Source organism: Marmota marmota, unplaced genomic scaffold (assembly GCF_001458135.2).
Source record: "Marmota marmota marmota unplaced genomic scaffold, marMar, whole genome shotgun sequence".
NCBI lineage: Eukaryota > Metazoa > Chordata > Mammalia > Rodentia > Sciuridae > Marmota > Marmota marmota.
The window spans coordinates 22,061,524-22,076,082 of record NW_025999900.1 but is presented as its reverse complement, the minus strand read 5'-3'; the positions used below and the strand labels follow the sequence as shown (position 1 = coordinate 22,076,082).

At 48.4% G+C, this 14,559-nt stretch overlaps 2 protein-coding genes across 2 annotated transcripts in view; one reads left to right on the top strand and one right to left on the bottom strand.

Annotated features, from left to right (window-relative positions):
* Positions 1-3,448, bottom strand: part of Foxa1 (forkhead box A1) — a 10,344-nt gene extending 6,896 nt beyond the window's left edge. Inside the window, exons 1-2 of the mRNA XM_015491422.2 lie at positions 3,258-3,448; positions 1-851 (exon numbers count right to left, since the gene is read on the bottom strand). Of these exons, the coding sequence (XP_015346908.1) occupies positions 1-851; positions 3,258-3,329 (923 nt within the window). The 5' untranslated portion in view covers positions 3,330-3,448. The remainder of the gene's footprint in view (positions 852-3,257) is intronic.
* Ttc6 (tetratricopeptide repeat domain 6) overlaps positions 3,443-14,559 on the top strand; it is a 242,176-nt gene continuing 231,059 nt past the window's right edge. The window contains exon 1 of the mRNA XM_048798678.1: positions 3,443-4,009. The gene's annotated coding sequence lies outside the window, so the exon portion shown is untranslated. The remainder of the gene's footprint in view (positions 4,010-14,559) is intronic.

The window sequence follows — 14,559 nt, the reverse complement described above, 5'->3', positions numbered from 1 at the left end:
CCCCGATGAAGAGGCGAGTCGGCGCTGGGGTTACCTGCGCCAGAGGGGTCCTTGCGGCTTTCAGGGCCGCTCTTGGAGCCGCTGGCCCCACTCCCTCCCCCGGCCCCTGGCTGCTTCTCGCACTTGAAGCGCTTCTGACGGCGCAGGTAGCAGCCATTCTCGAACATGTTGCCGGAGTCCGGATGCAGCGTCCAGTAAGAGCCCTTGCCTGGCTTGTCCGGGGATCGTGCCACTTTGACGAAGCAGTCGTTGAAAGAGAGAGAGTGGCGGATGGAATTCTGCCAGCGCTGCTGGTTCTGCCGGTAATAGGGGAAGAGGTCCATGATCCACTGGTAGATCTCGCTCAGCGTGAGCATCTTGCTGGGCGCCTGCTGGATAGCCATCGTGATGAGCGAGATGTAGGAGTAGGGCGGCTTGGCGTGTGGGTAGCTGCGCTTGAACGTCTTGGCGTCGCCGCCTCCGCCCGCGCGGCTGCGGCCCAGGTTGGACGGAGCGTACGCCATGGGGCTCATGCACGGGTTCATGGCGGCCGCATAGGGGCCCAGGCCATTCATGGAGGCCGCCGGCTGCGCGCCCATGGCGCTCATGCCACCTGGACTCAGCGCCGTCCCCATGGCAGTCACTCCTGCTGCCGTCATGCTGTTCATGGCGCCCGCTGAGCCCCCTGGCATGCCGGTCACAGCGCCGGGACTCAGACCGGCTCCGAGGCCCGGGTTAGCGTAGGACATATTGAAGGAAGCCGGGGTCATGTTGCCGCTCGTGGTCATGGTGTTCATGGTCATGTAGGAGTTCATGGAGTTCATGGAACCTAGGCCTGAGTTCATGTTGCTGACTGGGACGGAGGAGTAGGCCTGGAGCAGAGACAGCGAGTGAAGAGGCCCCGAAGGGCGGGGTTAGTGATAGGCTGGGGGCAGAGGGGGGGCAGCAGGCCAGGGGCAAACTCCTGGTGGCGCGGGTGGAGAGCATTTCTAAAAAGTATGGGAGCCCCCCACCCTGGGCAAACTGTTAGGCGCCCTTCCCAGACCGAGCAAAGATGTCTTGCGCGGCAGGAGGAAAATCCTAACGCAGCAGGCATGAAAGACAAGCGCTCACAGAAAATATGTCCCCGGGAAGATGTGTAATCGCCTTACACACCAGACTCAGGGGTTGGCTTCCAGGGCTGCTTCACTGCCGCCTCTATCCACACCAGGCACTATACCAAGTCTCCACCCCACACCAGCCTCGGGCCTTTGAGGCAAATGGTCTTTAAAAACTCCGAAAATAGAATTAATCTCTGACCCTCTGCTTCTTCACGTCATCCCAAGGATCCAGTGGGTTCCCGGCCCAGCCCCCGCTGGGAGAGCAACAGGGCGCCAACTCTGTGCCCACCTCACCCAAGGCTAGCAGGCTCCGCTTGACTACACAGCAGTCTTGATTGTGCTAGATGGCTGTTAATGAAACTCTTCTTAAAATACAGCAAATCATCCAGGGCCATATACCCCCTACCATCATTCATTTCCCTACAAGAAATGGCTTTATTGTTTTAGGAGTTTTTGCCAAAATGATGCATTCCTTTTTAAAAAAAAAAAAACATTATATCTAAAAGTAGTGTTTCCCATCTACTTGTAGCAAATCTAATGTTTAAAAAGGAAGCATACTCAGAAATTATATAGGCTTCGGCAAATAAAAGTGAAATCAGATTAACAGAAGGGTATTGCAGGAGTGCATCATAGTATCAACCTTCTACATACGTTTGACATGAGTTTACGTGTATACCTCTGCAAACCATTTAAAAACTTGCATTGTTACCTATTTCTAGCCCTTTAAAGTGTGAAAATTTTGGTGACAATTTGTTGTAATAATCATCTAGGTTTTTTTCACAAACCGATATGCTGCTGATGACCATTTCAAAAGCCTTGCTTTTGAAACTTCATGAGTAGTTTTGAAAAATTTCCAAAATTAAACACTACCTACTTTCTCTTAATGCTCTTCTACTTCCTAATTCTCAGTTTCAACATGTAGGAAAGCTCTTTTACTAGAGGGCTTAACTGGTGGATTGAGATGACTGCATCAGAATTAAACCTCTGGAAGAGTTCTGAGCTCCTTTAAAAAACTCTTTATCAATAGTAATTTGGGAATGAAGTGGGTATTTTAAAATACAGAACCCAGAAATACTAAAACTACTTATCCGATAATTTAATAAAGAACAATAAATTCCTCAAATTTATGTTCATCAGCAAATATAACTCCATTTGAAAACATAAGAGATGAACAAATAGATTTAAATAGGAATACCCTGTAAACTGTGGTATTCAAATAAACTTGAATGAATGTGAAAATATATCTATATATATAGAAACTAATTGCTATGAAAACGTTTTCTGATTATATATATGTATATATGTATATATACATATACCACACATAAATATATATTTTGTCCACCGCCGTCATGTGGTGGGGCTTATTTACTTGGGAGTTTATTTTCTTTTCCTTTTCCCAAGATAATCCAAGGCCCAATCCAGTAAGCGTTTTTAAGAATGGTAAATAAACTTTTGGGGGGCAGCTGCAAACTGTTTTCAGAAAAATACTTTTAATAGGGGGTGATCCTGCCTGTACCTGGTTTTCCTCTCAATCCTTTTGTGCACATTGTAAAATAAAGCCCATGAACGGTCCACCAAGGGGACAATGAAGAGAAACAGGTTCTTGGCCCCGAGTTCTGGAAAAGGATTTGGCTCGCACTAGCGCCACCCAGCGGTTCTAGAGTAGAATGAGCTCACTTCTCCCCAAACAGGGCTTTTGAAGAAGTTTTACAAAATGTAGGAATCGTTTCATTATTGAGACTCCCAACTTTGCTGCACAGCGCCTTTATCAGAATATGTCTGCAAATTAAACGGTGGGACGCAGAGACTGCCCTGAAGGCAAGCTCTGGATTTCTCAGAGTTACTTCCAACTAGTGCCGGCGGCACCCGAGGCGCCCAGGGCCGGGCTCCAGCTCCCGCTCTCTACAGGGCAGAGGCAAGTGCTTTCCAGAGCGGATGTTTTCAAAGCCCGGACTTTCCTAAAACTCTTTTGCCCGCTGCGAGAGCAAGGACCCAACTGGGGAACTGGACCGACTATGAGGCTCGTCCAAAGCTGGGCCCGGGCCACACCAAGCAGACGGGCAGCCGTGGCACCGATTAGGCGCCACCAGCCCGCCAGCCACACTGCCTGTCCCGCGCCCACCTCGCCCCGGCCTCTGGGCTCCGGAGACGCCCTGCTGGCCACCAGTCTCTCACCTCCTGTGTGTCCGCGTAATAGCTGTTCCAGTCGCTGCTCTCATGCCCTTCCATCTTCACAGTCCCTAACATCCTGGAGCAACCCTGCCCGATGCAACCATCCAGCCCAGTGCGAAGCGACGGGCAACCGCGCGGCGCGGGGCTGGGGGAGGGGAGCCGAAGCAGCTGCAGTCNTTGAGTCCCCTCCCCCCAAACCTGGCCCTCACTTTGTTTGCAAAGCAGTGTAATTGGTTTAAGCCCCGAGGCTAGGGAAAGAGTGAAATGGGGCGGGGGAGTGTATGTAACCCCCTTTGGAAAAGGGAAAAAGAAAAATAGGCGGGACCATGAAGGGCAGGCCAAGATTCTAGATGGGAACCCGGTAGCTGGAGTAGGGCTGGGGCGGTGGCGTCGGAGCCCAGGCTCTGGGACCTTGTGCGCGAGATGACCAAGGGGTTCCTCCCTAGAGGCACTCACCACCCTCTGCACCTGAACTGCGACTGCGTCCGGAGCTCCTCATGCCCTTTTACCTGTTCCCTGCCTCTACCCTCATGATTCCAGACCCAAAGTTCAACCCCGCGAGACTGGTGAATACAGACTTTATTTTATTTTATTTTTCCCCTCACCTGGGCTTCAAACTAGAAAAGGGAAAAAGCCTCGTCACTAGAAACCCAGCCATCTGAGTCAGCCGAGCCGAGTGACGTTAGGTTGACCCGGGCTCCTGGCTAGCAGAGCGGAGGCGCAGCCACGAAACTCGTACCTGCGGCTAAGAGCAGGTGAGTCACAGCACCGTTTTATATCTTTATGACATAACTTTTTTTTTCCGCCTCAGTCCTCTCCACTCCCCTTGTCATCTGTAGTGAACATAAAGAGGAAGAAACTCAGAGCAGATGTCTGTGTGGTAGAGCAGGCGGATTCAAGTTGGCCGTCCTCCCTCAATCGAGCTCCTCCTCCCACCCCCCTTCGGCAGCCTAGGGGACTGAGCTGGAAGGTACCGTCTGGTTTCTGATAGGGAAAGGTCAAGGGGAGGGGACATCTCCCTAAACACGGACGTTAGCTGAGAAAACTAGGACTCGCACGCGGGGACGCATCTGCACTGCTGAAGAGGTGCCAGGCCGAAGCCAGAGGCAGCCCATAAAGGCTGTGTCTCTGACCTGGAGATGTGGGACTAGCATTTCAAGCTCTCGCTTGGTTCCTAATGGGTCCTGGGCTTCTATGGGAAATTCTCCCCCACGGAAAGCCTTTTGACTTCCTCGAAGCTCTTTGTAGTGGATTGCTCACATGTCCTGGAGAAAGACCAACCAAAGAGACTGGATGATAGGCACTAAATTGGTGATAGGTTGGGAGACGTGCACGGATGTTTCTGAGTAGAGTGTATATGTGTTCTGAGTATGAGTGATGGAGTGTGTGAGTGACCATGTATGTGTTGTACCTGCCTGCAGAACCATCAGGTTTCCTTAAGTAGCAATAAAATAAAATCTTAACTAAGACTGCAAAATTCTTGTTTTGCAAAGTTAAAAAATGTAATTAATCTCATTTTAAGAAATGTGTTTTAACTTGCCTTCCAAACAGATATCTTATCACACCCCCCACCCCGTTCTTTGTTCTCTTAAATCTTTTTTCCTTGAAAACTGGTAAGAGAATCACGTTAAGTCCTTGAACCAAACAAATCTCTTAAATCAGCAGGGGAGCAGAGAGGGTGAAGATGTACAGTTAAGGAAATAAAAAAGATAAAAGCATTGGATTACAATTCCTTTTTGAACAGAAGGGGGGGCATCATTTGTGAGGGAGGGAATGAGAATGAAATTAAATCCACCTGGAACTCAGCAGACCAAGAACCCACCCCAATGCAGTCTACCCAGGTGGACCCTTGAGTTTATGTAAAGGTACCTGCAAGTGTGTGTCTGAAGCTAATTCTTTGGTGCAAAGTTCCCATCAGCAGCAGGACCTCAGTTCCAATTGTAAAGTACACTGATGCTTAGCTCCCTCAGTCTGATGGAGACTTTCAGTGTTAATGAGCTTCCTTGTTCCTTCCAGCGTGTGACTCTCAATGCCCTCTTGGCTCTTCTACAACATCAAGCTTGACTACAGTATTTTCTTTATGGGTGGTTACAACTTAGTAATAGTTACTTAGTGATAGCTTTTACAGTGCACAAAAACACTGCACTTTAAGAGAAAAAAACGTAGTCACTGTAACGGGAATTAATTTTAAAATGTCAAATGTTCATTTGGCTTATTTTCCTAAACTGTAGTTTTTTTCATCAATGTATAATAATAATATCTTCTGTTCATAATGTTATGGCCAAAGTAAAGTTTCTCCCAAGCTTCTTCAAAGCCTAAGACTGATGGTGCAGAATGGACTCTGTCAGCTTTAGAGCCTTGATCCAGCTCCGAGGTTCCCAGGTCCGCAGACCAAGGGATTCCCGGGAACACAGCGCCTCCTGTCTTACAGACCCAATGCTAGATTTTCCAGCAGGTGCCCACAGCGATAACCCCAGGAGAGACTGGGTTGAACCTCGCACGTGTCTTTCAGGCAGGGATTTTGGTCTGCAGCAGCATTCGTAGACACCTAACAAATTCAGAAGGTGAAGTTCTAATGTACTCCACATGCTACCCAGTCAGTTTCCCTGAGGGATAAAAGAGAATCAGCAGGGCCACGCAGTGTCCTTGACTAGGAAACACACACACACACACACACACACACACACACACGCTGCTGTCTCTCAAGGTTGATGGCCAGTTGGCAGCTAGGTAAAGAGTCCAGCTGCCTAAACCTGCTTGTTTCCAACCACTTTCCCCAATTAGGTCCTTACAGTGTTGCACAACTGCTTTGCAAAGACTGCTGCTTTCTTAGGGGAGTTAAACCTGTCTTCAGCTCTAGGAGGCTGAGTGGACTCAGGGCAGGGAAATCACTAGAGCAGCCGCGTGGCAGTTCCTGAGAAGTCCCGAGCCAAACTCGCAGGGGTGAGGACTGGTCTTCGGCAGCCGGGGGCAGCCGAGGTAGCGGGGAGAGCGGGCTCTTCAAGTGGAGGACGCTGGGACAGTCAGGACCTTGGGGTACACTAGTACATAAGGCAGCCGCGGATCGAGAAAGCGGCTCCGCCTTTCCCGGAAGCTGCTCCTGCCACGCGTTTGGGGCCTGCTCCCTCCCTGCACAGACCCGCTGTAGGAGGTCCATTGACTGAGCCCGTGAGCCTCAGCTCATCCTCCCCGCAAATATTGACCAGGCAGGGAGAAGCAGAGGGTATGACGACTAAAGACTAAAGATGTCTCCAAGCCAAGGCTCCTGTCGTGGACCCAGCTGGTGGCCTCCCCAAGCCTGGGCCCTACCTATTTAGCGATCGAAGGGTGGGGACGAAAGCAGGGTCTGGGGCGGCAGGCCTCTGCGATGGGATGCCACTGGATTCTCTCCAGGGCGTCCCTCCATGGCTTTTCCTAGTCGGCCTCCTTTCCCCGACGACTCTCGTTGGTGCTGTGATCAGGTCAAGACCTCCGTGGGCCCAGCCACGCTTGGTGCAGGGTGGTCCGAATTTATCCTCGATCCCCCACCTCCTACCCAGATAAGAAGCTTAAGTCTTCCTCCTGCAAGAGAGAGAATCAGACTCAATGAAAGACCTGTGGTCTTTAACTCGGTTCAAAGCCGACCCCAACTGGGACCTGGCTCAGCTGAGGAATGAGGAAGGCCGGAACGCAGAAAGCCTCTGCTTGCCCTGGCGATTTGAGGTGTGCCTGGAGAAGGGACCTGAGTGCCTCTGGAGCGACAGTCTTAAGCGTCCCGCCCACACCCGCGGGGGGCGCTGCGGTCGGCTCTGAGGGGCCCACTCTCGCCCTGACCAGCCTGAGGCGCAGGGCCAGCATTCGAGCCCTTTTTCTCTTCCTCTCCCTTCTTTGCCTTTTCTTTCCTCATACTTTCGCTCCTCTCTTCCTTCTGACACTAAATCATTAATTAAGGAATTAACTCCCCACTGATGAGACGTCCCACTCCCAGTAGGTAGGCCCCCTACAACCACCTGAAGGACGCCGTCGGGCCACTTCTGTGCGGAGTCCTTTTGCTGTTCTCGGCCGCATCCCTGGCCAGGTGGTGTGTGTGCGCCTGTGTGTCTCCAATACACAGCACTAGGGCTTTCTGTTATTTTATTGTAAACAAACGAACATCAGCCATTAGGTTTGTCCCTTCTCCTACTGATCTCTGTCGGAGTCGCCGGCTGGGTTTCAGAACCGTCCCAGAGTTCGTGGACCTGGCTCGCCAACAGCCGGATGTCGGAGCTGGAGCTGCTCCCCACCTGGCTTCTCCCGCGGGCGACAAAACCGTTTCTGGCCGTGAGCGAGCTTCGCTTTGCCAAAACCAACTCACATTTTCATGTATTCAAATGAGAAATGTTAGAAAGGGCGACTGGCTCCTTGGGCAATCAAAGTCCCATCCGTTCCCACAGCGAATGGGAGCCTTCCTCCCTCGAGGCCAGGGAGTGGATAAGGCACCCCTGCCCCGACAGTCGCGCATCTTCCAGCTGCGTTTCCCCCCAAGCTACTGACTTCTTTATCCCGACTGGTCAAAGCCAGTTAGCTGGAGGACTTCAGCCCCAGCCAGTCAGTCCCTCGTTACCCCGCGCAGTCTTCACTCCGTGGCGCCCACATTACCCTTTGGCTTTTCCTGTTTACTTAAAACCCGCTTGGGTTGTCATTGTGGGGAAAGGACTGGAAATACACTCTTCACACAAAGAGTTGGAAAATTAGGGGGAAACGTGACACCGGTTAGGTCTAAGTTTGAACTGAAAGGAACTAGTGCGGCTGAAGTCCTACTGTGTACCACAGATTGGGCGGGGCGCTTGGAGATCCCAGCATTTCCTCTCTACCTGCTTTTCTGGTGCCCAAGAGCTGGGAAATTGGAAGCTTGGGCGAATGTAGGTCAGGACCTTGATCCCTCACCACAGAAGAAGCCCTCACTCATAGGAAACTGTAATGGAAGTCAAGGAGTTGGAAAAGACAACGAATTTCATCTCTTGCAGCTTAAACATTAAATCCTTCCTGAACGTTAGGCAAGTGTTGAGCTTCCTCATACCCTCAGATCCATTAGAACCTCCTCCCTTCCACACACCGAGGAGCTCTCCCACAGCCCCTTAATCATCACTGGTGACTTAACTTTGGCTATTCAAGTGTGATTGCCCTCAAATTTATGTAGTTCTATTTAAAAGATGCTTTTGTAACGACTATATAAAACATATCCTACATTTGGAAGAATTAGCTACAAAAATGCAGTATTTTTTAATTGTTTCCTGATTATCCTCCCCACCCGCCATTTTGAAATCATGCTTTGGACTGGTAAAGACACAAAGTTACTGACCTGACATGTAGAGGGAAATTACATTCATAATCTAAATTTAAAATTTTATTGGAGGGCACTGTTGGGGGGCTGCTTCTGGGTCTTTTAGCAGCTATTCCAGAGAAAACATTAGAGGACAGTTTTGTTTTAAAAGTGGCACATTTATTTGCAATTTTAAAAATCTCTGTAGTCCTATGGACCACAGAACAAAACTAGCTTAGCTCACCTTGCAGTGAGCTTACTTCTAAACAAGACATACTGTGAAGAAGCTTCCATGGCAGCACTTGCTTTGCTGGAACACCAGTGAGATTTGAAGAACTTGGGTCATTTTCTTTCTTTCTTTTTTTAAAATTCTAATTTGTTATACAAAATGGCAGAATGCAATTCATTTCACATTACACATATAGAGTACAATTTTTCAAGACACTGTACACAAAGTATTTTCACACCATTCGTGTCTTCTACGTGTACTTATGTTAATGATTTCTAACTCATTCCACCATCATTCCTACCCCCTTCCCTCCTCCTTTCCCCTCTCTCCCCTTTGCCCTTTCTAAATTTCCTCCATTTCTCCCATGCTCCCCTCCAACTCCCATCCCCCAATCGCCATTATGTGTCAGCACAGAACTTGGATCACTTTCTAAATGTTTTGTTCTGATTTTCTACATGGATCAAGGTAAGGAAATGCAGGGCCACCATGAGGCATGGCCTGTGGTGGCAAGTTCGGAGCAGACTCCTGGGGTTCAGAGCAGATTCCTTGGTGAGAACTTTGCACATCTTTCCTGAACCAACTGAATTCTGCTCTCCTTAGGTCTACATCCTGCTCTAGATTTCTGCCAAATTCTTTTCAGTCTTCTACAGCAAATTGCATTTGTTTCTTATTGCTCTCTGAGGGCAGGAACCACTGTTATTCCCCAAGCCAGAGCAGAGCATAGTAGACTTCAAAGATTTATTCAAATAGTCAAGGACCTTAGCTCAGAGACTGGCCAGGCTAGCCTTAGGCAGGAGGGATTCATGAGTATCAAAATTATATCCACTTGCTTTTTAAGAATTCATGTGAGAGGACCTCAGTCCTGTGCACTGGGAAAACAAAGGGCTTGTGGAATGAATGGAGGAGGGAAAGAATGGATGGACAGATGCTTTTAGCAGAATGGACAGGATGTCTGAGCGTGAAACTCCTAGGCTTCCAAGTCCCATAGGCCTGACTCTTTCCTTGACATTGATGCCTGCTTTTAACCAAAACCATTAGGTCACATTATGAAATTGGAATTTCTCCCCTTCTTAGATACTTGGACATGGGTGGGATCACCAGCCAAGCCTTGCCCATATATGGCTACTGATGTATGACCCAAGGCAAATATTTCATTTTCCTCACTGTGAAAAGGCAGCAGCCACACCTATCATTAGCAGATATCAATTAAAAGTTAAAGAACCCCATCAATTTTCCATCAAGAAAATGTTTTACTCAGAGCTGTAAAGGAAACATCCATGTTTAAACAATATGTTTAAATTGGCAAACAAATAAAGCCCAGCTCTTGCAGTGAGAAGGAAAAGACTTGCCACAGAGCTCTGTTCCTGCAAGGCTGAATTCAGGGGTTTAGAGCAAGTTGCCTTCTGCCCTGCTCTGGGGTTGCGGGGAGGAAGTGAGGGGCCTGGGACCCAGAGTGCTGGCTGATACAGGTGCTAGGCTTGCTCTGTGGCTGCCAAAGTTATGATCCTCCCCAGTGCCTCCTTCTTAGCAGAAGGAGGGGTGCTAGAAATTACCAGATCCTGACCTTAATTGCCTTTCAGCACAAAGTATTTCATTCTATGTATATTCCTTGTGTGATGTAATAGTTTTCTTAAATGACTGCCAATCCCTCCCAGAATACATGTGTTGCAAGGTATTAGCTGGAGACTTCTTGTGTCATTCCCCCCCCTCCTGAAATTTTATTTGCCACAAAAGCAGGCATTTGGGAAGTCATTGAGAGAGGAAGCAGGTCTGCCTCCTTCTTTGGGTTGCTGTCACTCGGGAAGCCACAGGGTTGTGTAATCCTCCAGCTGCATTTGGTGTTTCCAATGTCCCCTTATTCCCTACCCGGAGGGTGTGGGTTTCAGCAATTGCTGGAATCCTACCCTGGACCTGCACTGCAAAGTCCGTGCTTTCAGATCACCCTCTCTTCCAGTGTGCTGGTATGCATCCCAACTGATTCCGGACTACTGTCACCCGTGGGATGGGGGGACTGGGGTGGGGAGCTTTGAACTCTGGTCCAGCAGATTGGCCTTGAAGGCTCAGGATCCGGTTCTAGCAGATCTGGTGTACATTTCAAATGCTTTTGAGAATGTAGTTGGTGGGGTGGAGACCATTTTCCTTACTCAACTGGCTTCTCCCACCAAAAATACCTTTCACTGTGAATCATTGGTCCCCTCAGACTTCATGACCCTCTCCCCCACACCCCATGCTGAGAGAAATGGTTTCAATAAATAAAGCCCAGTGCTGGGGTTGAAGGTCAGTTTACACTGGAGCAGGAGATTCTAAAACTCCGGCAGGTGCTGGAATGGGAATAAACCAGGCCATGAATCCAAGGATGAGATGGAGAAACTGAGAACCAGAGAGTGTATATGGCAATGCCATTGGTGATGGGAGGGTCCATAAAGAGGTGTGTGTGTGTTGGGGTTGCAGCATGGCTAGAAGCTAGGCCCTGGTACTATAGACCTCGAACTTTTGCTGGGAAACTCAGGCAGACCCAGGTACCACATAATGAGCTTGGACCTGATGTTCTGGTTTTGGCAATGTTGATGGTAGGGACAAAACCTGGAGTGACTAGTGGCTCAGGTTTGAACTTGATGTTCCTCCCCAAGGGAATGAGGACCTGTGTGAACCTAGGAAAAAGAACTGTTTTGGAGGTGAGGTGTGTGTGTGTGTGGAGGGGTGTTCAGCTCCTGGAAGTGTCTGATGAAGTCTCTTAGAGGACTGCCACTAAGATTTCCTTCCCTTTTGCTGAATATCTAGTTTTATAGTGTACAGTTCCTGGTCAAATTTGGGCAAAAGCCTTTCTGCTTTTTACTGCACAGCATCTCCAAGGACAGCAGCAGCAGGAGAGAGAGAATAACCTGTCCTTCCTACTTCCAAGTGCAGGCAGAGCCTCTTCAGTGCACAGCTGCCCAGTGTTCTCATACTCCCCTTGCCAGGGCTGGTGTTCTCAGGCCCCTGTGTCTGAGTCTGAGATTTCTGAGAATTTCTATCACACAAATTCCAAGGGGCTCCTTCAATGTAATTGACAAAAACAAATGGGTGTTGGCAAACCAGGTGTTTGGAATCAGACCCAGATTCTGCAGGAGACTAGCTCTCTCTGAGCTTCAGTTTTCTCAATTGTAAAATGAGCGTGTTAGAACTCATCTCAGTATCAATGAGGACAGAATAAGTACACAATAAATGATAGCATAAAGAGCCATCACAGAATTCTGGGAGCCTGGGTGGTGCTGGATGATGCTGGGACGCAAAAAAGATTCAACCCTACAATCCAGGTGTGCTTCCCCTTCCCCTTCCAGGTCTCTGCTTGGGACCTCTGGCCTGGCTTTCTAGATGTTGCAATGTCTCCCTGGTATAATTAGCAAGGAGGAAGGAGCTTTAGAGTGGGAACTGGGCATTCAGTGGGGATGGGTCTCAATGTCCTATCTGGAATTCCCTCCCCATCTTCCAGAAGGGTGATGCTGCTCTCCATAGAGTCTGGATGGGTGGCAGAGGGAAAGTGTCACTAGAAGGGATCAGGAGACTTCATTGAGGACCTTCTAGGGGAAAGGAGGCTCAAGGGGGAAAGAGATGAGCAGGCCCATACTTGCCATCACACATAACCCACACAGGCCAGCAAGATGAATTGTTCTTCCTTCCACCCCTATAATAGAAAGGGAAGATACTGTCCAAAGATCCTGCCTGTGGCTTCCCTGGGCTCCTGAGATGGTTGTCTAGGCCCAGGTTCACTAGCTCCACCTGCAATCTTTGGCAGTCTCAGGAATCTTCTCTTTCAGATTTCTACCATCACTTGGGTATGGTAAGCCCAGGGAAACTGAGTTTTAGCCTAAGAGGGGAGGGAAGCGGGAGAAAAAAAAGAATGCTGAGTTTGGGCTCCTTAGAGGCCACTGTAAGCCTCAGCATTGGAATTTGGGGAGAGCTGATATGAGAAAACCTTTGATTTCTTCCAGATACTTTCCCCTCCTAGTTCCCTTCTCACGCACAGACTTGAAAGGAGCCATTCACTATCATTTGGAGAAGTATCACCTAGACATTTTCTAAAATTATGAAAATCCAAAATGTGATTAGAGCAAGGAAACATTAGTTGCTGTCTTTGAGAATTATGTGATTTGAATTCCCTAACAAAGTTTCTTCCTGGGGTGCAAGTCCCTCTGAAATGAAGCAAGCATGCTGTGCTTTGGGTGGATTCTTCAAATATGAAAGACCTGAAATATTACCTTGCATGTGCAAGAAATCTTGATGGGGTGCTAAAGCTTAATTATGAAAAACAGTGTTTAAGAACACCAAATCACAAAAGGGTTTCACAGATGTAGAGCCATCTGCTGAGATGAAGATTCATGAGTTGTTCACCCCCTCCTACTGAGGAAGTTTGGAATTGTTGAGGTTCAGCTGTGGGTGAGGGACTCTTTGTCTCGTAAATTTTAGACAAAGTTCGGGTGGGCTAAGTGGATGCTGTGTAGAAGTGCTATTACGTTTTGAATTCTGTTTCACTAAGCAATCAGAATCCAGGTGGGTAAAATAAAATGTTTTTTTCACTGGAGAACAAACAACACATCTTTAAGGCTTACTGATTTTCTTTGGGTTGGTATTGGGGGAAGTGAGCACAGGGAAAGTGGGCTGGTGCACAGAAGCCTCAGGCAGCGATCTCTGGCTAAATGTGGCTTCTGTTTTTACAGCTTACTTAGGGAGAGATGTTAGTTTTTCTAAGCATAAACCGGCATTGCTTCTCTAAGCTCAGTGTTTAGGCTACAAAGCTCATACAACCATCTTACATACCTACCACTAGAAAAGGAATGGTTCTGACCCCAAACGCAGCAAAATCTCTAGTGCATTACCATACTTGGAGAACACCTCTGTGAAACCCTTTGGAGGTGTAAAGTGTCACTGGAATGTTAAACTCCAACCACTACCTCCAAGAAAAATAAATCCTTAATTCTCAGCCAACTACACCTGTTTTGGACCAGGCATATTAGTGTTATTTATATCTTTTCTTTGTAAATGGGTAATTTTACTGCTCAGGGCTTGCTTACCCTCCCCACCCCCACCCCTCCTCCAGTGCTGGGGATTGAACCAGCTAGACAAATGCTTGGACTTGCTAGACAAATGTTTTACTACTGAGCTACATCGCCAGCCTCTGTGCCTCCTATTTTTAATCTTACCTTAAGTACCCTGGGATCAGGCAGGAGCCAGACTTTTGAGGCATCTCAGGATAGAGGTGATTGACTTACCAGGGGGGTCCATTACTGAACTTCATAAGCTTAGATGTTAGAACCATTTCAGAATTTAAGGTCTAGAGGAAAGTCTAGCATATGGTCATTAAGTTACAATGGGAAATGTGGGGTGAACAGGATGGTTGGAGAAGTTGGATGCAGTCAGTACTAGGGCAGGACCACAATGTGGGGCAACGTATCTCAATACATTAGTTTCTGTGGATTAATGGCAGTACAGGCAGCTTTTGGTGGGAGACTTTGCTGGTTATTCTCTTTTATACTCCCCAGGTTCCTGCTTTTGGCCCCAGGAGGCCAACATCTATGAGCTATAGTACTTAGATTTTCTTAACTTTGGGCTTCAGTCTAGTTTAGCCAGTGGGTAGCAATGATCAGGAATAAAGGGCAGAGGACAGTGAGTGGGAGGAGTACTGATTCCTGCTTTCTCCCTGCAGTCCTGTGGCTTGTTCTTTTAAGTCCTCTCTCCATTTTTACAGGCCCTACTAGACAGCCCTTCTTTTGCAGGTTTAGCTTTCACCAGCTCTGCTAACCGCCCCACCCCACCAC